Source organism: Oncorhynchus kisutch, linkage group LG1 (genome assembly GCF_002021735.2).
Source record: "Oncorhynchus kisutch isolate 150728-3 linkage group LG1, Okis_V2, whole genome shotgun sequence".
NCBI lineage: Eukaryota > Metazoa > Chordata > Actinopteri > Salmoniformes > Salmonidae > Oncorhynchus > Oncorhynchus kisutch.
Window position 1 is genome coordinate 46,167,206 of NC_034174.2, and position 26,258 is coordinate 46,193,463.

The 26,258-nt window shown below is 40.1% G+C and overlaps 1 protein-coding gene and 1 long non-coding RNA gene across 14 annotated transcripts in view; both read left to right on the forward strand.

Annotated features, from left to right (window-relative positions):
* LOC116375933 (uncharacterized) lies at window positions 1-9,454 on the forward strand. Its single transcript, XR_004211351.1, has 4 exons — window positions 1-98; window positions 4,178-4,240; window positions 4,380-4,433; window positions 9,304-9,454. It is a non-coding gene; the product is annotated as an uncharacterized LOC116375933 (long non-coding RNA).
* Window positions 9,455-11,594: 2,140 nt separating this feature from the next.
* LOC109892689 (mucin-5AC) overlaps window positions 11,595-26,258 on the forward strand; it is a 29,074-nt gene continuing 14,410 nt past the window's right edge. For 7 of the 13 annotated variants that reach the window (XM_031834210.1, XM_031834189.1, XM_031834203.1 and 4 more), the window contains exons 1-2: window positions 24,702-25,418; window positions 25,776-25,802. In XM_031834210.1, coding sequence (XP_031690070.1) covers window positions 25,361-25,418; window positions 25,776-25,802 — 85 coding nt within the window. In that variant the 5' untranslated portion in view covers window positions 24,702-25,360. Of the gene's footprint in view, window positions 12,746-13,080; window positions 13,108-15,721; window positions 16,010-16,274; window positions 16,557-18,185; window positions 18,498-18,638; window positions 18,696-20,466; window positions 20,530-20,667; window positions 20,722-20,977; window positions 21,026-21,220; window positions 21,275-21,464; window positions 21,522-21,636; window positions 21,730-21,891; window positions 21,911-22,019; window positions 22,052-22,162; window positions 22,204-22,892; window positions 22,960-23,327; window positions 23,369-23,609; window positions 25,803-26,258 lie in introns of those variants that run through there. The other 6 variants (XM_031834228.1, XM_031834226.1, XM_031834242.1 and 3 more) reach the window with 6 other exon arrangements.

Sequence of the window (26,258 nt, forward strand, 5' to 3'; positions counted from 1 at the left end):
TGCTTATTGTGTAGTTTGTGATAGTCTGTTTCTCTGAAACATTGCGTTATTCACCACTGATCTGGCTCGTTATCTGTTTTTGATCATCCTCCTTTGCTGTGAGTTATTCCTCTGATCCAACTCTTGCACTAGTATATATACACTGTTGGTATTGAGTCAAATTAATTCTGGGGAGATCATTTGAGATGTGGTGATCTGTTGCCTTACTATTAGTTAATATTATATTCATGTTGACCCTGACCTCTGACATGACCTTTGACCCTTAAACAGCAGTTACTGCCTTCTTCCTTGGCATGATATGTTGCAAATGGCAGGGTAATACCAAAGCAAAGAGCAGTGTCTGCCATTTTCATTTGTTAGTTTACTATTCTTCTCATATATATTATTAATTAAAGAGCAGTGTAATTCCTGACAGTGAAGCAGAGTTCAAACTGCATTCTTCGTGTGTCTTCCACTAAGATACCAGTTTCATTTACATGGAGATGTAGGTTCTGCATCAGTCACACGACATACTGTGTTTTACAACTAGCCCATGTCTTGTTATAAGAATACATGTGAAAAGCAGCACTGCAATTGTTTGAATTACATTAAATGATTACCTATCTTGTAATATATAATGATGCATTGGAACATGGTAGAAGAAGGCCATAGGGTAATACAAATTATAACAAATTACCATGAGATTGCAAAGTAAATGATTTGTATATACTACCGGTGTAGTGTAACACCTACTCATTTAAGGGTTTTTCTTTATTTCTACTATTTTCTACATTGTAGAATAATAGTGAAGACATCAAAACTATGAAATAACACATATGGAATCATGTAGTAACCAAGAAAGTGTTAAACAAATCAAAATATATTTTATATTTGAGATTCTTCAAATAGCCACCCTTTGCCTTGATGACAGCTTTGCACACTCTTGGCATTATTTCAACCAGCTTCACCTGGAATGCTTTTGTAACAGTCTTGAAGGAGTTCCCACATATGCTGAGCACTTGTTGGCTGCTTTTCCTTCACTCTGTGGTCCGACTCATCATTGGTTAGAGCGTTGGGCCAGTAATCGAAAGGTTGTTAGATCAAATCCCGAGCTGACAAGGTAAAAATCTGTCGTTCTGCCCCTGAACAAGGCAGTTAACCCACTGTTCCTAGGCTGTCATTGTAAATAAGAAATAGTTATTAACTGACTTGCCTTGTTAAATAAAGGTTAAATAAAACATTAAAATAAATAATGTCAAAGTGGAATAATGTCAACAACAAAAAAAGTGTGAATGAATATTCAACACCTTTGTTATGGAAATCCATAATAAGTTCAGAAGTAACACCTTGAGGGTGCACCTCAGCCACGCTCAAGGTACTAAACAATATCATAACCGCCATTGATAAAAGACAATACCGTGCTGCCGTCTTCATCGACCTGACCAAGGCTTTTGACTCTGTCAATCACTGTATTCTTATTGGTAGACTCAATAGCCTTGGTTTCTCAAATGACTGCCTCGCCTGGTTCACCAACTACTTCGCAGATAAAGTTCAGTGTGTAAAATGTTGTCCGGACCTCTGGCAGTGTCCCAATCCAAAATCAAATCTAGAATTGACTTTCTATTTCACAACAAAGCCTCCTTCAGTCACACCGCCAAACTTACCCTAGTAAAACTGACTATCCTACCAATCCTCGACTTTGGCGATGTCATCTACAAAATAGCTTCCAATACTCTACTCAGCAAATTGGATGCAGTCTATCACAGTTCCATCAGTTTTGTTACCAACTCGCCTTATACCACACACCACTGCGAACTGTATGCTCTGGTTGGCTGGCCCTCGCTACATATTCGTCGCCAGACCCACTGGCTCCAGGTCATCTACAATTCTATGCTAGGTAAAGCTCTGCCTTATCTCATCTCACTGGTCACGATAACAACACCCACCCGTAGCACGTGCTCCAGCAGGTATATCTCACTGGTCATCCCCAAAGCCAACACCTCCTTTGGCCGCCTTTCCTTCCAGTTCTCTGCTGCCAGTGACTGGAACGAATTGCAAAAATGGCTGAATCTGGAGACTTACATTTCCCACACTAACTTTAAACATCAGCTATCTGAGCAGCTAACTGTTCACTGCAGCTGTACATAGACCATCTGTAAATAGCCCACCCAATCTACCTACCTCATCCCCATATTGTTTTTATTTACTTTTACACTCATTGCACACCAATATCATTACTTACACACCATCATATGCTCATCTATCACTCCAGTGTTAATCTGCTAAATTGTAATTACACTGCTACTATGGCCTATTTATTGCCATACCTCCTCATGCTTTTTGCACACACTGTAAATATACTTTATTTTTTTCGATTGTGTTATTGACTGTATGCTTGTTTATTCCATGTGTAACTCTGTGTTGTTGTTTCTGTTGCACTGCTTTGCTTTATCTTGGCCAGGTCGCAGTTGTAAATGAGAACTTGTTCACAACTACCGTACCTGGTTAAATAAAGGTGAAATTAAAAAATAAAAGATACAAGATAGGCCCCATGTGACAGCTTCAATGGCGTTGCCTATGCTCTCTTCCCGTGTATCCTTTTTCAAATCCAGGCCTTGAGGTCAACAGCATTAATGATGTATTCTTCTCCTTAGGGGTGGTTGAGTAAAAGCTGGTTAAAATTCCAGGGAATAAAGAACAAGGAGCACCAGCGGACAGCAATGCTATGGGTTGGGTACCTTTGAATACCAAACTGAAGACCCAATTAGTTATTGCACCCCCTTGTGGACAAACTGAAGTGGTACAACATGTTGCATTGCACCCATAACAGAAAAGTTTTGAATAACTTCTCATAGCTTCATAGTTATGGGAAATGTTTGTTTTGAGATGGTTAGTTCTAACTGTATAGAAAGACTGCTACCACAAACCAGCAGCATCAAAAATTCCATGGTGGAGAGAATAGTGAAAGACCAGTATCAGGGTCGTCCCTCAGGAGACAGGTACCAAGATATCATGTCCAGTGTGTTCCAGGCTCAGATGGATCTCAACCATCTGCACACTCACTGTACCAGATTTCCCCAACGAATCGTGCCATGGTCATCAACCTATGATGGATGAACAACAAAGTCCTGACTGTGTAGAAAACAACCATCAAGCATCAATATTTTCCAGGAACCTGGAAGTCACTGTACTAGTGATACAATTAATCTGGCAGAAGAGGGTACTGATTAAGCAGGTGCAAGAAACAAGAACTTAACAGCTTTATATATATATATACATACCTACATACTGTGTATATATATATATATTATATATAAACTTGCATCAGTGAATCATTAAACATCTTTACAAAGCCTTAGCTACCACCAACACTTCTCTACAGGAAAAGTGGAGATGACATTTTACAGCAGCTCGGTCTACACTTAAATGCCACAAACAAGTAGTACAAAAAGCTGCTTTATTTAAAAACATACAAAGTGGATAAAAGGAGTGCAGTCACTCTGCTGCTGCAGTCCATTCACCTTGGATCACATTATTCTTGATTTAATTACTTGGGTTAACAAAGCCTAGTTGCCACAAGGAGCCTATTAAAGTAACTGTCCAGTGGAGATCTCACTTTAAAAAAATGTATATTCTGTTAATTTGTACCCAAATAATGTTGTGGACTCATCCGGTATAGTGATGTTATGTTTGATGCCTGAGCTCTGAGGTATGCGTTGAAATCGTAATGTGCCGATGCCCATATCACCTTATCACAAGCACATGATCAATGATGTCAAAATCTTTGTTTCGTCAAACAACCACCTGATTGGTAGAAGAAAAAAAGGCTACACTGCACACACACTCTATGGGGTGTGGGACATAATCAATAATAATTTGGCTGCTCTAAATTCGATGATCAGCAGGTGGCACTAGTGTGCACTTGATCAAAGCCTTGAGTAATTGTCAACAACAATCAACACCTTGTCTGTCCTGAAAGACTTGATCACCTTATGAATTGGTCTTATCATCTATATAATGAGGAGAAATATAATCTACCAGGGCAGGAAGCAATCTGTCCATAGTGATTTTATAGTCCTACTTTTCCCACTTTGAAAGACAAGTCATGAAGGTATTTCAAAAGGCCAACAACACCATGATGATAATTAATACGATCATGAATAAAATGCTAATTTCATTCATATTTATGTTTTCTCAGTGGGCTTAACTCCAGATCCTAGATCTACTTTGCCTCCCAGCACGACAGTGAGTCCTACAGAAGGTATGTTGGGCCTCTAAATGACCATCTCTGCAAAAAGTATTTATACAGTCAAGAGTTTAGATTACGGGCCTGTAAAATTAAGTGAACCAAATGTGAATGTAAAACCTTATTCTTGTGTAATCATATTGCTTCCCACTAGTTTCAACTGTTACTTGTACCTTTACCCCAGACACCACACTGACACCAACTACCAGTAAGTAGATCCACCAATTTTAACTTAGTTTGCAAATACAATATCTTTGTTCACATTCATTCACTAAAGCTCTGACCGGTTAACTAATAAATATCAAATCAAATCAAATCAAATTTATTTATATAGCCCTTCGTACATCAGCTGATATCTCAAAGTGCTGTACAGAAACCCAGCCTAAAACCCCAAACAGCAAGCAATGCAGGTGTAGAAGCCCGGTGGCTAGGAAAAACTCCCTAGAAAGGCCAAAACCTAGGAAGAAACCTAGAGAGGAACCAGGCTATGTGGGGTGGCCAGTCCTCTTCTGGCTGTGCCGGGTGGAGATTATAACAGAACATGGCCAAGATGTTCAAATGTTCATAAATGACCAGCATGGTCGTATAATAATAAGGCAGAACAGTTGAAACTGGAGCAGCAGCACTGTCAGGTGGACTGGGGACAGCAAGGAGTCATCATGTCAGGTAGTCCTGGGGCATGGTCCTAGGGCTCAGGTCCTCCGAGAGAGAGAAAGAAAGAGAGAATTAGAGAGAGCATATGTGGGGTGGCCAGTCCTCTTCTGGCTGTGCCGGGTGGAGATTATAACAGAGCATGGCCAAGATGTTCAAATGTTCATAAATGACCAGCATGGTCAAATAATAATAAGGCAGAACAGTTGAAACTGGAGCAGCAGCACGGCCAGGTGGACTGGGGACAGCAAGGAGTCATCATGTCAGGTAGTCCTGGGGCATGGTCCTAGGGCTCAGGTCAGTTGAAACTGGAGCAGCAGCACGGCCAGGTGGACTGGGGACAGCAAGGAGTCATCATGTCAGGTAGTCCTGGGGCATGGTCCTAGGGCTCAGGTCCTCCTCCGAGAGAGAGAGAAAGAGAGAAAGAGAGAATTAGAGAACGCACACCTAGAATCACACAGGACACCGAATAGGACAGGAGAGGTACTCCAGATATAACAAACTGACCCTAGCCCCCGACACATAAACTACTGCAGCATAAATACTGGAGGCTGAGACAGGAGGGGTCAGGAGACACTGTGGCCCCATTCGAGGACACCCCCCGGACAGGGCCAAACAGGAAGGATATAACCCCACCCACTCTGCCAAAGCACAGCCCCCACACCACTAGAGGGATATCTCCAACCACCAACTTACCATCCTGAGACAAGGCCGAGTATAGCCCACAAAGATCTCAGCCATGGCACAACCCAAGGGGGGGCGCCAACCCAGACAGGATGACCACAACAGTGAATCAACCCACTCAGGTGATGCACCCCCTCCAGGGACGGCATGAGAGAGCCCCAGTAAGCCAGTGACTCAGCCCCTGTAATAGGGTTAGAGGCAGAGAATCCCAGTGGAAAGAGGGGAACCGGCCAGGCAGAGACAGCAAGGGCGGTTCGTTGCTCCAGAGCCTTTCCGTTCACCTTCCCACTCCTGGCCAGACTACACTCAATCATATGACCCACTGAAGAGATAAGGCTTCAGTAAAGAGTTAAAGGTTGAGACCGAGTTTGCGTCTCTGACATGGGTAGGCAGACCGTTCCATAAAAATTGAGCTCTATAGGAGAAAGCCCTGCCTCCAGCTGTGAGGCAGGAGGCAAGTGACAGGAGGCAAGTGAGGCAAGTGAGTGACAAAAGCATGGATTAATTTTTCTGCATCATTTTTGGACAGAAAGTTTCAGATTTTTGCAATGTTACGTAGATGGAAAAAAGCTGTCCTTGAAATGGTCTTCAAAAGAGAGATCAGGGTCCAGAGTAACGCCGAGGTCCTTCACAGTTTTATTTGAGACGACTGTACAACCATTAAGATTAATTGTCAGATTCAACAGAAGATCTCTTTGTTTCTTGGGACCTAGAACAAGCATCTCTGTTTTGTCCGAGTTTAAAAGTAGAACGTTTGCAGCCATCCACTTCCTTATGTCTGAAACACATGCTTCTAGCAAGGGCAATTTTGGGGCTTCACCATGTTTCATTGAAATGTACAGCTGTGTGTCATCCGCATAGCAGTGTAAGTTAACATTATGTTTTCGAATAACATCCCCAAGAGGTAAAATATATAGTGAAAACAATAGTGGTCCTAAAACGGAACCTTGAGGAACACCGAAATTTACAGTTGATTTGTCAGAGGACAAACCATTCACAGAGACAAACTGATATCTTTCCGACAGATAAGATCTAAACCAGGCCAGAACTTGTCCGTGTAGACCAATTTGGGTTTCCAATCTCTCCAAAAGAATGTGGTGATCGATGGTATCAAAAGCAGCACTAAGGTCTAGGAGCACGAGGACAGATGCAGAGCCTCGGTCCGATGCCATTAAAATGTAATTTACCACCTTCACAAGTGCCGTCTCAGTGCTATGATGGGGTCTAAAACCAGACTGAAGCATTTCGTATACATTGTTTGTCTTCAGGAAGGCAGTAAGTTGCTGCGCAACAACCTTTTCTAAAATCTTCGAGAGGAATGGAAGATTCGATATAGGCCGATAGTTTTTTATATTTTCTGGGTCAAGGTTTGGCTTTTTCAAGAGAGGCTTTATTACTGCCACTTTTAGTGAGTTTGGTACACATCCGGTGGATAGAGAGCCGTTTATTATGTTCAACATAGGAGGGCCAAGCACAGGAAGCAGCTCTTTCAGTAGTTTAGTTGGAATAGGGTCCAGTATGCAGCTTGAAGGTTTAGAGGCCATGATTATTTTCATCATTGTGTCAATAGATATAGTACTAAAACACTTGAGTGTCTCCTTTGATCCTAAGTCCTGGGAGAGTTGTGCAGACTCAGGACAACTGAGCTTTGAAGGAATACGCAGATTTAAAGAGGAGTCCGTAATTTGCTTTCTAATAATCATAATCTTTTCCTCAAAGAAGTTCATGAATTTATCACTGCTAAAGTGAAAGTCATCCTCTCTTGGGGAATGCTGCTTTTTAGTTAGCTTTGCGACAGTATCAAAAAGGAATTTCGGATTGTTCTTATTTTCCTCAATTAAGTTAGAAAAATAGGATGATCGAGCAGCAGTAAGGGCTCTACGGTACTGCACGGTACTGTCTTTCCAAGCTAGTCGGAAGACTTCCAGTTTGGTGTGGCGCCATTTCCGTTCCAATTTTCTGGAAGCTTGCTTCAGAGCTCGGGTATTTTCTGTGTACCAGGGAGCTAGTTTCTTATGAGAAATGTTTTTATTTTTTAGGGGTGCAACTGCATCTAGGGTATTGCGCAAGGTTAAATTGAGTTCCTCAGTTAGGTGGTTAACTGATTTTTGTCCTCTGGCGTCCTTGGGTAGACAGAGGGAATCTGGAAGGACATCAAGGAATCTTTGTGTTTTTTGATGTTCCTTGGTTGGGGTCTGAGCAGATAATTTTTTGCAATTGCAAACGTAATAAAATAGTGGTCCGATAGTCCAGGATTATGAGGAAAAACATTAAGTTCCACAACATTTATTCCATGGGACAAAACTAGGTCCAGCGTATGACTGTGACAGTGAGTGGGTCCAGAGACATGTTGGACAAAACCCACTGAGTCGATGATTGCTCCGAAAGCCTTCTGGAGTGGGTCTGTGGACTTTTCCATGTGAATATTAAAGTCACCAAAGATTAGAATATTATCTGCTATGACTACAAGGTCCGACAGGAATTCAGGGAACTCAGTGAGGAACGCTGTATATGGCCCAAGAGGCCTGTAAACAGTAGTTATAAAAAGTGATTGAGTAGGCTGCATAGATTTCATGACTAGAAGCTCAAAAGACGAAAACGTCATTTTTTGGGGGGTAAATAGACATTTGCTATCGTAAATGTTAGCAACACCTCCGCCTTTGCGGGATGCACGGGGGATATGGTCACTAGTGTAGCCAGGAGGTGAGGCCTCATTTAACACAGTAAATTCATCAGGCTTAAGCCATGTTTCAGTCAGGCCAATCACATCAAGATTATGATCAGTGATTAGTTCATTGACTATAATTGCCTTTGAAGTAAGGGATCTAACATTAAGTAGCCCTATTTTGAGATGTGAGGTATCATGATCTCTTTCAATAATGACAGGAATGGAGGTGGTCTTTATCCTAGTGAGATTGCTAAGGCGAACACCGCCATGTTTAGTTTTGCCCAACCTAGGTCGAGGCACAGACACGGTCTCAATGGTGATAGCTGAGCTGACTACACTGACTGTGCTAGTGGCAGACTCCACTAAGCTGGCAGGCTGGCTAAGAGCCTGCTGCCTGGCCTGCACCCTATTTCATTGTGGAGCTAGAGGAGTTAGAGCCCTGTCTATGTTGGTAGATAAGATGAGAGCACCCCTCCAGCTAGGATGGAGTCCGTCACTCCTCAGCAGGTCAGGCTTGGTCCTGTTTGTGGGTGAGTCCCAGAAAGAGGGCCAATTATCTACAAATTCTATCTTTTGGGAGGGGCAGAAAACAGTTTTCAACCAGTGATTGAGTTGTGAGACTCTGCTGTAGAGCTCATCACTCCCCCTAACTGGGAGGGGGCCAGAGACAATTACTCGATGCCGACACATCTTTCTAGCTGATTTACACGCAGAAGCTATGTTGCGCTTGGTGATCTCTGACTGTTTCATCCTAACATCGTTGGTGCCGACGTGGATAACAATATCTCTATACTCTCTACACTCGCCAGTTTTAGCTTTAGCCAGCACCATCTTCAGATTAGCCTTAACGTCGGTAGCCCTGCCCCCTGGTAAACAGTGTATGATCGCCGGATGATATAAATGAAATATATTCATAGCTGCTTGTAATTTCAGTCGAGATTTTTAACCACTTTTAGTCCATCTGATTTGTAGGTAATGTGTAGTGTACTTCTCTCTTTAAGCTTATTGAAATTCCTTAGATATTACATTAACTTTCATTTGTTCTTGTGTAATATGAGCAATCTCTTCTCACCAGGTTTGACCTCCCCTTTGACCCCTAGCAGGGCAGTGAATCCTTCATCAGGTCTCTTAGTCGGCCCCAAAGCATGATGTTTCCACCCCCATGCTTCACAGTAGGTATGGTGTTCTTTGGATGCAACTCAGCATTCTTTGTCCTCCAAACACAACGAGTTGAGGTTTTACCAAAAAGTTATATTTTGGTTTCATCTGACCATATGACATTCTCCCAATCTTCTTCTGGATCATCCAAATGCTCTCTAGCAAACTTCAGACGTGCCTGGACATGTACTGGCTTAAGCAGGGGGACACGTCTATAACCAACCAAGATAACCTGTTCTCAACGTTCAAAATACACCAGAGAACATATTTAGCTACAGAGGATCAATAGTTTCTCAAAAATAACTGGATTAAATGTAATAACCAGCATATGCAGGTAATTGCCAAACTAAAGAAAACCCCAACAAAGTGTCTCAAAAAGGTTGTTTGTCCTCCACCAGCTGCAAGAACAGCTTCAATGCGCCTTGGCATAAATTCTACAAATTTACCTAAACAGTGGCAGGAAAACACACCCCACACACACCATAAACTTTGTCCCTCATTTACTCAATTGTTTCCTTGATTTTGGCAGTTGCTGGTTGCCTACTGTCGGGAAGGCTGCAATTTGGGCAGCATGCATGCCAAATGTACAGCTTGTTGTGTTGTGGCCATAGACATAATACATCGATTTCTTTGGAACCTCTTACCTTGGTAATTTGAATGGTAAGTCATGGGTACACTAGCAATGGCTGCCAGTCCTGATTTGAACTGGAACTGCCATCCATGGATGATATGTAGTTGTTTGCAGCTGTCTGTTTGCACATTTCAATATACAAATCGTGGGAAAAACATAGTTTGGAAAGCAAATGTCTACTGCTGAAAATAGAAGACAGTCTGTAGAACCAATATAATTCTCAACTCCCATTTTTTCGTGACTAGCAGCACTATTTTGCAAAGTAGCTCACCCTGAGATAGGCTATTGCCAAGAGGAGCGCATTGGCCATCACTGTGAGTAGTAGCATATGGTGGCTTCATCATTACGTGAGTCAGTGTGCCACTGGAAATTGTATTTAATTGCCCAATGTAGTAATATATCAATAAAAACCACAATTCAAACAGGAGAGCTGTTTTAACCTCTTGAATCTAGAGGGCACTATTTTCATTTTTGGAAAAATAACGTACCCAAAGTAAACGGGCTATTTTGTTAGGACAAGATGCTAGAATATGCATATAATTGACAGCTGTGAGTATAACAGAACTGATATTGCAGGCGAAAGCCTGAGAAAAATCCAATCAGGAAGTGACTCTTATTTAGAAACCTCTGCGTTCCTATGCGTCCTTATTGAGCAGTGAATGAGATATCAACCAGATTCCTTTTTCTATGGCTTCCCTAATGTGTCTAGTGTCACAATACATAGTTTCAGGCTTTCATTTTGAAAAATTTGCCTGAACGTCAACATTGCGTCAGTGGTCAGCTGGAGTCTCTCAGAGTGTTTTGTGTGTGAGGGACAAATGCGGCCATTGTTTCTCTCTTTCCTACTAAGAAGCCATCTGTCCCGGTTGCTATATTATCGAATAGATATTTGAAAAACACCTTGAGGATTGATTATAAACAACGTTTGACATGTTTCTGTCGATATTATGGAGCTCATTTTGAATTTTCGGCTTTGTCGTGACCGCAATTTCCGGTCGAATTCTCAGCCAAAGTGAAGAACTAACGGAGTTATTTCGGCTACAAAAATAATATTTGCTATCTAACTGGGAGTCTTGTGAGTGAAAACATCTGAAGCTCATCAAAGGTAAACGATTTAATTTGATTGCTTTCCTGATTTTCGTGACCATGTTGCCTGCTGCTAGCTAGGCATAATGTTATGGTAGGCTATCGATAAACGTACACAAATGCTTGTCTTGCTTTGGCTGTAAAGCATATTTTCAAAATCTGAGATGACAGGGTGATTAACAAAAGGCTAAGCTGTGTTTCAATATATTTCACTTGTGATTTCATGAATATGAATATTTTCTAGTAATATTTATGTCCGTTGCGTTATGCTAATTAGTGTCAGTTGATGATTACGCTCCCGGATCCGGGATGGGTAGTTACAACATTAACATACTCAATTACAATTTTTGGGAAGGAAAACCATTTCACTAATGTTGTAAATTATAGGTCATATTTCATAGAAATCTGGAAACATTGGGCATTTACTTTAAGAAGATTTAGCCGTTTGCTACCGAGTTTCCTTTTTTCGATTCCTTTTTTCAGGGTCTTGCATGTCATGTACTTCAACCTCACCAGGTCCACGGATGATTATTTCTCTGTTGCGTAGCCGCGAATGGCCTGTGAGGAGACCCCTTTTCACGAGTCCAACTCCTTCAATGCTTCTTTAACCAACACCATCGTAGGTGGATGAAGAGGAGTTTTTCGTGCCACAGCAGGTGCTTTGCTGGTTTCTAACAATGAAATAAACAAATGTATCAACCGTAATCTAACCAAATAGCCGTAAAATTAGGCTACTCAAATTGGCCTAAACCGCACATGGTTTTACAAACCTGATTTAGCTTTTCCTGACACTTTTCCATATTTTTTGGGCACGTCAGAAAGTGAAGTTACTTCTTCGGCGCCTGCTGCTTTTTCTTTAGGTGGTATGATCAAACGGTTCATCTCAAAGTTAGGCTATATAAAAACGTTAGTTGAAAAACAGTAACTGCATTCTCAGCCAGTCACACATTCAATGTTATGCACTTCAAGCAACACCGCAGCAAAGCATGCGGTTTACCTGAACAGGCGCTGACATTTAGGTACCAGTTAGAGCATTAAAGGTCAACTGATCAGTCCGAGTAGTGTGAACTCGCTTTTTCTTCTCTCCTCCGTTCCTTCCTTCCATCCATCCTTTCCTTTACTGCGCTTATCAGTTTACCTTCACTGCTCTGGCATATTATTAAACATGACTCACCAAACATAAATGAAATATGAAAACCCTTCTACATTTTAGAGATCGTCAAACTCTCAACCACAAATGCAGGGTTTTGTAGTTAAACTTTGTGCAGCTGTTAAAAACTTAAAACAAAAAGTCGAAGATAAATATTTTTCTCAGAAAGACAAGTTAGTTTGTTGGTTTAAAAAATAAAGACAGACAGCTTTTGAACCTAAAAATAATTACTGATACATGATTCTGAATGTTCAGGCTCCTTGTCCTCTGCAACATGACATTAGCCCATAGTTGTCATATGAGACATCTGTGGTTTTCCTGTGAACAAGCTCCACATCTGCATTTCTTTTGAAACAACAGTTAATCTTTGTCCCAGTCACTGCCACCATCTTCTGTGAAGTCAGACTAACAGTATGTATGTAGCTGTCTAAAAAATGACATTGTTCATCCCTGATATGGCTGGTCGTCTGTTTTTGCTCATCCTCCTTTTCGGTGAGTTATTTTTCCTTCCATCTGTTTGTGCGACAGGATATTCCATTCTTCTTTCCCCTCTTTTAGTCTTTTACTTTAGGAACTCTTAATATTTCAACCTGTTATGGTTATAATAAGTGTGTCTTATTCCATTGATCATCCTATTGATTTTTAATTTCTCTGTCATTATTTTACATTTTGTACAGATAAGAATGACCACTGCTTGATAACATGGCTGTGAATGCATTACAGTCTGTTCTGCTTCGCCAGCTTGTGTAAAGTGTTCCCATCTCATGTTTTCTTATTTTTCATAATGTCAAAAAGAGCATGATAATGACCCATTTTGTTATGTCTAGATACCTTCCAGTACCTCAAAGCCAAAGGTCAGTATCATTATTATGGATTTTAAGCTGCAATATGTAACTTTTTGGGCTTCCAGACAAAACAACGGGTTACCAAAATATTCAAATAATGATTGACATATTTTCAATAAAAACGTTATTTTGATTAATTTATTCATACGATTTCATCCTTCCATGAGCTGCTGTATACACTGGGTATACAAAACATTAACATGACATAGACTGACCAGGAAAATACAGGTGAAAGTTATGATCCCTTATTAATGTCACTTGTTAAAGCCACTTAAATTAGTAAATAGATGAAGGGGAGGAGACAGGTTAAAGACATGGATTGTGTATGTGTGCCATTCAGAGGGGGAAAGGGCAAGACCCAACATTTAAGTGCCTTTGAACGGGTATGGTAGAAGGTGCCAGAACTGCATCAGTGCTGGGTTTTTCCCGCTCAACAGTTTCCTGTGTGTATCAAGAATGGTCCACCACCCTAAGGACATCCTGCCAACTTGAAACAACTGTGGGAAGGATTGGAGTCAAAATTGGTCATCATCCCTGTGGAATGCTTTCGACACATTGTTAAATCCATGGTCCGACTGTTTGGTATATTCAGTGTAATCCTGACACAAATCTAGGGTTGGTACCCAAGGCAGCTGGTCGATCCATGATGGCTGTCAACGTTCTTATTCCTTGCTTGCTAGCTAGGCAACTTCGTTTAACACTTTCACGTCAAACAGTGCAGCCAGAATAACAGCATAGAAGCTGAATTTGCATTTGTTTAAGCTGTTTTCTATAGACCTCTTTTTTTGGGGGGGGGGTACATCCATAACAATGAGCTAATGACTCAATGTGAGATTTCGCCTGGCATAGAAAGTCTGCTCTCTCTCCAGGACATTATTGAGTGGAGCTAGCTCACTACAGTACACAGTTAACATAATCACTTCAAACTGAAGCTGGAATGACAGTAAACTAGCTGCATTTCGTGTTTTTCTATTGTCATTTCTTTGAATATATCCATAAAAATTAAAAATACTGATTCATGATTTTGACTGGCTAAGAAAAGCTGCCAGACTGTCTCATCTCGACACATTCGTTCATTACTATGTGACAGCTGGAGATGATCAAAATTCAATATTGAAACAATGTTGCAAATATCGGAGACAGACAGCAAGGTGAATACAAATCTACACTGTTGAAAAACAAATGCCAGTCTAAAATAAATGGGATATAATATCTAAATGCTTTTTACAGTAGAGATCAAGTTTATAAATTGCCTGGTGATGTCTGGTTGTCTGATGGGATAGTAGATTGAGCAGTCAAATGGAATAGTGAATAGACTATTTTTTTTGTATTTGCAAACGTTGTGCGCATCGCCCTCCTGCGGCAACGTTTGCAAAGACAAAAAATGGTCTATTCACTATTCCATTTGACTGCTCAATCCACTATGGTGACAGAACGGAATGCCAACAAAACAAAGCCTCTATTTACATGTTGCATAAGAGTGCATCTCACACTACTTTTGGATTAAAATTGGAGTTTAAGGCTCGTATGAATGACCTGCTTAATATAATGTTTGTGTCATCATCGCAAATCAACTGCATTATACTTAAAAATAACATACTTCAACCAGTAAAATGTCTCTTTGGCTATCTTTTGCTGCAGCCTATGGCCATGTCAGTGAGTGTTTAGCATTCTAGCTAACAACTTGCTGCATCCAAAATTGTTATTTTACAAAGATCACAACAGAATATAATTTTAGTGACTGTTCAAGCAAGAATCAACACATCATTGTCAGCGTAGGAGAGCCCCCCAAAAGTTATTTTGTTTAGAAGTAATAAAAACGAAATCTAAGCTATGTTGAATGGGCGCAGATGGAGTGGCTTTCTTACTGCAGCCAAGAGTCACGCGCATCTGTACGTGACGTCAGTGTGTCGTTCACTGGAAAGTATGGAACACCATTTGGGTCTTTGCATTTCAAAAAAGATACACGTGAAATATCACTGTTTGAAGCATCAAATAACAATATTTGAAGGGTCAAATCAGCTTGTTGACCAATCAGGACCTAGATATGACTGTACGTCACATAATCATTTAACACATTCGTTACTTTTTTACGTAGTTATTACAGATTGATTACACTATCACTTGTATTTCATATGTCACAGTGATTCACCGATATGTATGATGCTGGTAAAGTTTTGTCTTGTGCACCTGCCGCTGCAGCACAAGCGCAGGCACACCTCCCCAAGCTCTGGGACAGTTCTGGTCAGAAAGAAATCCATCACTTCCGTTGTTTGGCTGTGTCCGTTTAGCAACGTTCCAAAATGAGCAAATGTCCTGGTGGAAGGATGTAAATAAAACACATTTAGTCAGAACAATAATACGTCTTTAATGAAAGACATGTCCTTCATCTTTTGTTTAAATGTTGGCAACCGTTTTACAAAAGCAAAATGTCCATCGAAGCCGAGGATTATTGTGTGATAACTCCCTCCTAAGGGCTGTTCCTGGCACAGGCTATCATTGTTTATTTATTACAGTGTCTGAATTGTTTTTCTCTTTCAAACTCATAATATTACGTGCTACATTATCTGTATGAGTCGTTAAACATTGAAAAAGACACTCCATCATCTCTCTGATCTCACAGATCTTTCTCAGCCCAGTCTAACAGTGATTCCTGCAGTCATCAAAGAGAGAGACTCAGTTCAGCTGAACTGTCAGACTCCTCCATCTGTCTCTGAGTGTTACTTCAAAATAGAGGGGAAAGTAGAATTCCTCCTTCCATCACCCTGTCAACAGACACTCACAGGAACACTACTGGTGAGGTGGACAGGTCAGAGTTCACCAGCTGAGGTCAAAATCCAATGTCAGTACAGTGCTAAAGGTTCACAGTTTAGATCCATATACAGTGAGCCTTCAACAGTCACAATTACGGGTAAGAAGACTATTTGAATGGTTGTAAACAATGTACTGTTGTGCCATCATTACCACGTTCCTCTTGTGATATGTTATCATACGGTGTGTTGTCATAATCTATTACATGAAGCAATCAAGCAATATATTATATTTCCTTAATTTCCCATACTGTCGCTGCATAAAGTAATTGACTCAAGATCCTTAAGTCTGAAATAACAAGGAGGGATTAGTCTGTCAGTAAATTTCTCAAAACCGCTAAATGCTTAATTCCCCTATTCTCACAGACCTTCCTCAGCTGACAGTGAGTTCTACAGTCATCAGAGAAACAGAATCAGTTCAGCTGAGTTGTGAGACTCCTCCATCTCTGCCTGTGTCTCACTGTTACTTCAACATAGAGGGGAGGAAGAATCTTCCAGACTCATTGTGTACTCAGACAATAACTGGAACTGAGCTGCTCAAGAGGTCTGGTCCAACATTTCCAGCTGTGGTCAAAGTGACGTGTTACTACACTGTATGGAAGTCTCACACATCTCCTTTTAGTGACCCTGTCTCAGTCACTGTTCAGGGTAAGTAGGTGGTTTAAACAATGACACACTTCACTGTTATACCATATTAATTATGCTCGTTCTGAAAATGAGATCTTCTGTCGTATTTCCCAAACGTCTTCATTGCACATAATGATAGGATTTACTGTACTTTGTACAAACATAAATGCTGACATAGCTGAACATTTTATTAATGGATTTTCCATACTGTTAGTATGGATGGATTACCTGTAATGTTTTTTAAATGCAACGTTCAAAGAGACCCACCTCCTCCCATGCTGACAGTCAGTTCTACAGTCATCAGAGAGAGAGACTCAGTTCGGCTGAGCTGTCAGACTCCTCCATCTGGTTCTGTGTCTCAGTGTTACCTAAACCCTCACCCTGTAAGAGGTCACTCACGGGGACTGAGCTGCTCTCGTGGGCAGGTCAAAGTTCATCTGTTGAGATCAAACTGAGATGTTTTTACACAGTAGAAAATCACTATACATCGACGCACAGTGGTTCTGTCTCTCTTACTATTCTTGGTAAGAAATTATTATTCAGATTGTCTTAAATGATTATGTTTAAATCACAATCTCATCCAATGTCATTTCAAAATGTTTGTTGTGAAGACAATAAATCCATAGAATATTTGAAATGTTTATGTCAAAAGTAGAGTTCTTAGATCCCACGCAAACAACCACAGAGAGGCCAAAGTACAATCAAAGGTTCTTTATAAACTCAGCTTTACACAGTATCACTACGGTCCTATTAGAAACATGTATATAGTCTGGGATTTAGTTCTGTAGGCTAACTAGAAGCAACGGGACAAACTAACACAGCGGTTGACTCCCGATTGGTGGCCAATGTTCATTCTGGTCCTTCCGAGCAGGGTTTGTTCCTTCGGTTTTCCCCGAGCAGGATTAGTTCGGCTCTACCCGAACAGGGTTCGGCTCTTCCTCCTGAGCAGGGATCGTTAGTAGATGGCTGGTCTGGTAGTCAATTGCTGGTTTGGTGTTCAGTGGTAGGTCGCCTTCTGTCCCTCACTCTGCACCGGCCTGGCTGTGTATTAGAGTTGGGTGTAGCCTCTCAGCGGCGTCAAGCGTGTCCTCCGTGTCTGTAGTCGTGGGGGACAGAAAACATACAATTAGAGCATGTACTGGACAACAATTGGGGTCACACACACGTTCGAAACAAGCACTTTCCTTTAGTAGTGTTATAAAGAGCTTTGTGATTTGTGTCTTTCCCACAGCAGGGGACCAGCGGAAACGAGAAGCAAGTCGGTCGAGATGTCCCTGGTTCAGTTCCTTTTTAACTCTAGTTCTGGGGCGTGTTTAGCAATTTGTTTAGGGAGGGAGAAGGTGATAGAGAATCATCTCAATGTCAGTTTAGTCTGTGTTAATTTTGGGAATCACAGCAAGCAAAATAGTCCATGCGATTCAATTTGATTCACACGTGAGAATGTAAGGAATTAAGTGAAAGGCAATCGTTGTAAATACACAGCACACAAGATTAAATGGCACTCATAAATAGGAATGATATCAAATAAGACATGCTGTTAGTTAATATAAAGAGAATGGCAGGCTCTTGTTTAGTAAGAGTGTCACTTGTGACATACACATTACATTAAAAAAGAGTGATGCAAAAGGGAGTCTCTGTCCTTCCCAACAGATCCAAAACCAGACATTACAGTACATTTTGATGAGGACTTCAACATCATCTGTTTGATTCCTGGATCCTTCAGTCCTGACACCACCTGTAACCTGTATGTTGGAGAGGAGAGTCAGCCATCCTTCACAGCAAAGATCATGAAGAGAAAAGCCACCTCAGCATCCAAACAGTGGTTCTGTCAATTCACTCCAAAACATAGTGATCTGATCAGTCGTCTACAGTCAGTGAGGCGTAAGGAGGTGAGCTGTGACTACAGATTGAGCTCAGGACCAAACTCTCTCTCTCCACGCAGTGATGGGCACAGCTTTACAGGTGAGTCATAATCTAAACATATCTATCAGTGCTGCAGGTCTTCATGATCTGACTCACTTTTATTTCAGCATCTTCTTAGTATGACTATATTAATTCTGACCAACGAACTAAATACCACATTTCAATCCCAAATGATTTCAGATCTGGTGGGAGTTCACATCAGTGATCCAACAACTATACAGACACCTTCTATAGCAGGTAGTCCACACATTTGTGCTTTTAAAGTGGCACTGCTTTTATTTTTATAGCAACACAAGTTTCAGCAATAAGAATAGTTGTGTTAATGTGTAAATGAAGCTGTTCTGTTCGATAATTAAGCTGTAGGCTAGTTGAGAACAAGTTCTCATTTGCAACTGCGACCTGGCCAAGATAAAGCATAGCAGTGTGAACAGACAACACAGAGTTACACATGGAGTAAACAATTAACAAGTCAATAACACAGTAGAAAAAAAAGGGGAGTCTATATACATTGTGTGCAAAAGGCATGAGGAGGTAGGCGAATAATTACAATTTTGCAGATTAACACTAGAGTGATAAATGATCAGATGGTCATGTACAGGTAGAGATATTGGTGTGCAAAAGAGCAGAAAAGTAAATAAATAAAAACAGTATGGGGATGAGGTAGGTAAAATTGGGTGGGCTATTTACCGATAGACTATGTACCGCTGCAGCGATCGGTTAGCTGCTCAGATAGCATATGTTTGAAGTTGGTGAGGGAGATAAAAGTCTCCAACTTCAGCGATTTTTGCAATTCGTTCCAGTCACAGGCAGCAGAGAACTGGAACGAAAGGCGGCCAACCTGGCTTTAGGGATGATCAGTGAGATACACCTGCTGGAGCGCGTGCTACGGGTGGGTGTTGCCATCGTGACCAGTGAATTGAGATAAGGCGGAGCTTTACCTAGCATGGACTTGTAGATGACCTGGAGCCAGTGGGTCTGGCGACGAATATGTAGCGAGGGCCAGCCGACTAGAGCATACAAGTCGCAGTGGTGGGTGGTATAAGGTGCTTTAGTGACAAAACGGATGGCACTGTGATAAACTGCATCCAGTTTGCTGAGTAGAGTGTTGGAAGCAATTTTGTAGATGACATCGCCGAAGTCGAGGATCGGTAGGATAGTGAGTTTTACAAGGGTAAGTTTGGCGGCGTGAGTGAAAGAGGCTTTGTTGCGGAATAGAAAGCCGACTCTTGATTTGATTTTCGATTGGAGATGTTTGATATGAGTCTGGAAGGAGAGTTTGCAGTCTAGCCAGACACCTAGCTACTTATAGAAGTCCACATATTCAAGGTCGGAACCATCCAGGGTGGTGATGCTGGTCAGGCGTGCGGGTGCAGGCAGCGAACGGTTGAAAAGCATGCATTTGGTTTTACAAGCGTTTAAGAGCAGTTGGAGGCCACGGAAGGAGTGTTGTATGGCATTGAAGCTCGTTTGGAGGTTAGATAGCACAGTGGGGCTACGGGCCGGAAGTATATAGAATGGTGTCGTCTGCGTAAAGGTGGATCAGGGATTCGCCCGCAGCAAGAGCAACATCATTGATTTATATATAGAGAAAAGAGTCGGCCCGAGGATTGAACTATAGATATGACACCAGCCTCAACACTAATGCCTGGGATCATCAGTACAAGTAATAGAATGTCTGTGTTCATCTAGTCGAGTGTTTAGATCGTATCTATACTCTGTTAGGCTTCTGCAGTTAGATAACATGGTGACTTTATTCTAGGAAGCTGTCAACAACAATCAACACCTTATCTGTCCTGAAAGACTTGATCACCTTGTGAATTGGTCTTATCATCTCTATAATGAGGAGAAATATAATCTTCCAGGGCAGGAAGCAATCTGTCCGTAGTGATTTTATAGTCCTACTTTTCCCACTTTGAAAAGATGGTATTTCAAAAGGCCAAAAACACCATGATGATTATTAATATGATCATTCATAAAATGCTAATTTCATTATTATGTGTTTTCTCAGTGAGTTTGACTCCAGGTCCTAGATCTACTTTGCCGCCCAGCACGACAGCGAGTCCTACAGAAGGTGTGTTGGGCCTCTAAATGACCATCTCTGCAAATAGTAATTATACAGTCAAGAGTTTAGATTACGGGCCTGTAAATTAAGTGACCCAAATGTGAATGTAAAACCTTATTCTTGTGTAATCATATTGCTTCCCACTAGTTTCAACTGTTACTTGTACCTTTACCCCAGACACCACACTGACACCAACTACCAGTAAGTAGATCCACCAATTTTAACTTAGTTTGCAAATACAATATCTTTGTTCACATTTATTCACTAAAGCTCTGACCGGTTAACTAATAGATGTATTCATAGCTGCTTGTAATTTCAGGCCAGATTTTTAACCACTTTTAGTCCATCTGATTTGTAGGTAATGTGTAGTGTACTTCTCTCTTCATGCTTATTGAAAGACCATATTACTTTAACTTTCATTTGTTCTTGTGTAATATGAGTAATATCTTCTCACCAGGTTTGACCTCCCCTTTGACCCCTAGCAGGGCAGTGAATCCTTCATCAGGTCTCTTAGTCATCTTTATCTAGTTAGCAAATATAAGTAAAACAAATAAAGTAGCTTTATCTTCTCCATGTTAATGTTTTCTTTTACATCACAAATTTGCCTCATTACAAAAAGAGGTTGATATTTGATTGATTAAAATCAACACATTTAATGCCTTTTTTTAATAATCAGATCCAATGATTTGCTTTGCATCAGGGTCGACTGTTTGCTGTACTTTGACCACTGACACCCCAGCGAGTCCAACTGAAAGTAAGTTTAGCCAATAGGTTTCATTTAGTTTGCTAAATATTTTTGTCTATTAAAGCATAGACCAATTTTGCAAATATAGCCAAATGTAAATTCAGTCAAAGCTTTAGAATTAATCAAACAAATAGTCTCTTCTTAGAAATATTTACATAACTCTGTTATTAAACTGTCCTTCTCTCTTACATGTGACCAGGAGGTCAAAGCTCCACAGAAAGTGAAGTGGAATCAAACAGTCAAGAAAGCATTCTGTGTAAGTATCCTTGTCTAGTTGTCTTTTCTCACACATTTGAAAACAGAGCTGTGCACATTTTCTTAGAAGAACAAGAGCTGATGACCTCTCCTTATGTCATCATGTCACCAAATAGTGGGGCAATTATGGCAGGCAGCAGTGGGTGTGGCTTCTGGAGTGGGCGTGTTCCTGGTAGGATTGACAGCTGTCTGTCTCTGCAGGAGGACCAGTGAGTACATTTGATTCTGCAAAACAAATCATTTGAAAATTTACCGTGCTAACATTAATGTAAGTGCCTTTGGCATTGGGTTAATTTATCAACTCATTTTGATCATATTGTATAGGTTAGACTATATTCAATTTAATCAGTTTAGCCTCATTTGTTTTTCAGAGAAAACCAATACTCAGAGGTAAGAATTCCGCTTGTGAATATGATGCAGATTGTATCAACCTTTAGTTCTGTATTGTCCATGATGAGATGTTCTTACCACAACCTTCTTATACTTTTATGTTGTACAGACCTACAGCCAGACAGGATGATCACAGACAATGTATGTTCCAAACAAAATACATCAAACATACACATACATACGACATACAACGAACTATATACTCTCATGTACAAGAACTGTAATTCAATTTTCAATGTGTTTCTGTTGTAGATGATTTGGTGTCTATGGGAGCGGTGAGCAGCGGAGTCATGGTGATTATTCTACATTACAGTGGAATCTGTACACATGTACCCCTCTGACAGAGGAGGCTGGTGGGATGAGTTATAGGAGGACAGGCTCATTGTAATGGCTGGAATGGAATTAATGGGACAGAGTCAAACAAATTAAACACATTGAAACTACATGTTTGACTCCATTCCATTAACTCCATTTCAACAATTACAATGAGCCCGTCCTCCTATAACTCCTCTCACCAGCATCCTCTGCCCTTTGTCTGTCTGATCTGAGGATCAAGACCTTAATGTTACATTAGTAGTGCTTCAACATATGAATGTTCAAAGTATCAAACTAACAGCTGTATTTATATGGTAATATTTATAATTACTATATAAAGATGGATTTATTATTTATATTTGTATTTGTATTTATTACCAAATAAGATGTTCTTCACCAGAAATAATATCTTAATGCATTAATTCATGTTAAACCTTGTAAATGTGTTCCTAAGTAGGTACAGAGTTTAGTCGTATAAACTATTTATGATTGCATTGGACATGTGTAGATCTCCGAATTACACAAATCCGACTAACACTTCCTGTGATACAAAGGAGGGTGCCGTTCATGTCACGAGTTAGAGAGTAGAATAGACATACAGTTTTTAGACTGGAGGATAAAAAGTCTCTCTCTTCTCTCTCTTCTTCTCCCTCTCTCTCTACTACAGGTGGATTCAGGAGATGCTGGAAACGATTCTCAGATCACTTCTGTACTGTCCATGTTCATGCCCTCAGGTTTGTCCCTCAGATCTCGGGACCATCTGCAAGTGCACAGCTGCTGTACATGCTTAAACTTTGGGCCTAACCTTATCAACCTTATCAAAATGCATATATAACACTTAAAACAGAGATGAACGTGTCAGAGCATCAGCAGTGTGAGAATAGATCTGTAGATCTGCAGGAGGGTTTGAGTCATGAGGAGAAGTGTGAAATTACATCAAGCCTTGTTACTTGCACTTCTTCTGTTTGGCTGTTACTAACACAAGAGGGCAAACTCGACTAAGTAACACACATGCAATGTAGACATGTAATATACACATGATCCCCCTCAAACACACACTCATACAAACATACACATGGAATTGTCTCTCTGTGATGTGCAGGTCCCGTTGATGTGGATTCACAGGCATTTGCAAATGAACATGTAAGTACAGCACAAATGTCCTATTCATTGTATTATATTATATTGTTATATTATTATAATTATATATAGCATTGTTTTCACAGACAGACTGACTCGAGGATAAAAGTATCTCTCTTTCTCTCACTGTGTTTTGACTTTCAGTTTATGATTGGTCTTACATCCTCATAAAATACCCCTTATGAATTACATTTACTGTACAGTAGATTCAAAGCCCTAAACTGAATCTGTTTCTTTTCTCTAGTCTGATACGTACCACGTATACAGCTCAATCCCCGACAGACCAGCAACCTCAGCCCAGCCGGATGGGTTGTACAGTCTTCTGCAGACACACTGAAACTACACCTCTGGCTTTCTGTATTTTTCTCACACATCTCACACAAATACAAATACATACATTGATTAACAGGTAATATGTCTACTGTATTACACATGGACAACTGGTTTCTGTTACATGTCTATCCATAATATCTGTTACTGTGTTAATATTAGTATTTTGGGGATTTTGGAGGGGTCCGGGGCATACTCCCCTTTGAGCATTTTTCTTATTTCTTCTCCCTAGTAAATGCTAAATCTACTGTATTTAAGTATATTATGTTGACTGTTTGATACCTTCTTCCATAACAGTTGGATACAATTAATTTCCTATTGGGCAAAACATAATCCAAACACAACCAAAACAAACTGCAAATGCATACAAACTCAAGTTTGTTGAGTCACAAGCTTGATTTATTTATTGGGTGCAAAGAATATAGGACCAAAATACATCATGCTTGACTACTTTAATTGTAGTTAATCTACCAAACTAACCTAAATGACGGAGTGAAAAGAAGGAAGCTTGTACCTGTTTGCAGCAAGGCACTAAAGTAAAACTGCAAAACGGTGGCAAAGCAATTCACTTTTTGTCCTGAATACAAAATGTTATGTTTGGGGCAAATAGGATACAACACATTACTGAGTACCATTCTCCATATTTTCATGCACAGCGGTGGCTGCATCTTGTTATGGGTATACTTGTAATCATTAAGGGACTGGGGAGATTTTCAGGATAGAAAATACATGCAATGGAGCTAAACACAGGCAAAGTACAAAAGGAAAACCTGGTCGAGTCTGCTTTCCACCAGACACTAGGAGATGAATTCACCTTTCAGCAGGATAATAACCTTAAACACATGGCTAAATATACACTGGAGTTGCTTACCAAGAATACAGTGAATGTTCCTGAGTGGCAGAGTTACAGTTTTGACTTTAATCTACTTGAAAATCTATGGCAAGACCTGAAAATGGTTGTCTAGCAATGATCAACAACCAATTGGACAGAGCTTAAAGAAATTTGAAAAGAATAATGTGCAAATGTTGCACAATCCAGGTGTTGAAAGCTCTTAGCGACTTAGAGAGGCAGAAAGACTCACATCTGTAATCGCTGCCAAAGGTGCTAATACAAAGTATTGATGTAAAGACTTATCTAAATGAAATATTTCTGTATTTCATTTTCAAAAATGTAGCAAAAAATTACAAAAAACCTGTTTTCACTTTGTCATAATGGGGTATTGTGTGTAGATGGTTCAGACATGTTTTTTTTTAAATACATTTTGAATTCAGGCAGTAACACAATAGTAATAATAATAATAAGGGTAGGGGAATGATAACTTTTTGAATATATCCAAAAAAAAGGGGAAATTCTGTCGCCTTATATGAAACATTCTATCTCAAATGTAAAATACTGGAGTATAGAGCCAAATATATGTTTTTAGCTTCACTGTCCAAATGCATATGGAGGGGAGTGTATGACCGATAAATGATTCTGTTTGTTCAGATACCCTTACCTCTGCAACATTAGCTCACACTTGCTGTATGAGACTGTTGTTAAGGTTTCTGCTCCTTGTGGTTTTGTAGTGAACAAGCTCCATATCTACTTCCCTATTCAAACAATCCTCTGACTCAGTCACACACCTTACTGTGAAGTCAGACTAACAGTATGTAGCTGACTGACAAATGGCATTGTTCATCCCTGATATGGCTGGTCATCTGTTCTTGGTCATTCTCCTTTTTGGTGAGTTATTTCTACATTTCTACAGTTTCATCATCTGTTTGTTCTACAGGATATTCCTCTTCTTCTCTCCCCTCTTTTAGTCTTTTACTTTTTACTCTTTTACTTTAGGAACTCTTGATATTTCTGAATCTCATGGCTATGATGAGTGTCTTGTATCTTATTCCATTAATCATCTTATTTATTTCTCTCTATCATTATTTTACAATTTGTTGAGTTAAGAATGACCACTGCTTGATCCCCATTAATGCATTACAGTAGATTACGCTACTTTACCAACTTGTGTGAAGTGTTCAGGTGTCTCCTGTTAAAACATACTTTTTGAATGGCAGATGATGATAATTTCTTTATAATTTCTAGATACGTTCCAATCCATCAAAGCCCAAGGTCAGTATCATTATTTGAGTTTTTAGTTACCCAGTAAAAATATTATAATAATCATTGTTTATATTCTAATCATTCAAATATAACATTAGCTGATAGCGTATCCATCTGACACTATGAATTCAAAAGGAATTACGGATAAATGATTAATACAATACAGTGCTGAAGGTTGGCAGTTTAAATCTGTATACAGTGAACCTACTTCTGTCCAAATTCAGGGGAAAAATAATGTCTATAGCTGTAAACACTGCAAACACTGTTCTGCTCAGTTGGTCATCTAGAAACACATTGTCATATTGTCTTTTTGCAAAGAGCAATTGCATGAAATAATATATTATATCCCCATTATTTCCCATACTATCGCTGGGAATTATTCTCAAAGATCTAGGGTCTGAGAAAGCAAAGTGTGATTGTTTATGTTTAATGGCTGACAGTACATTTCCCAAACCAGTAACAAAA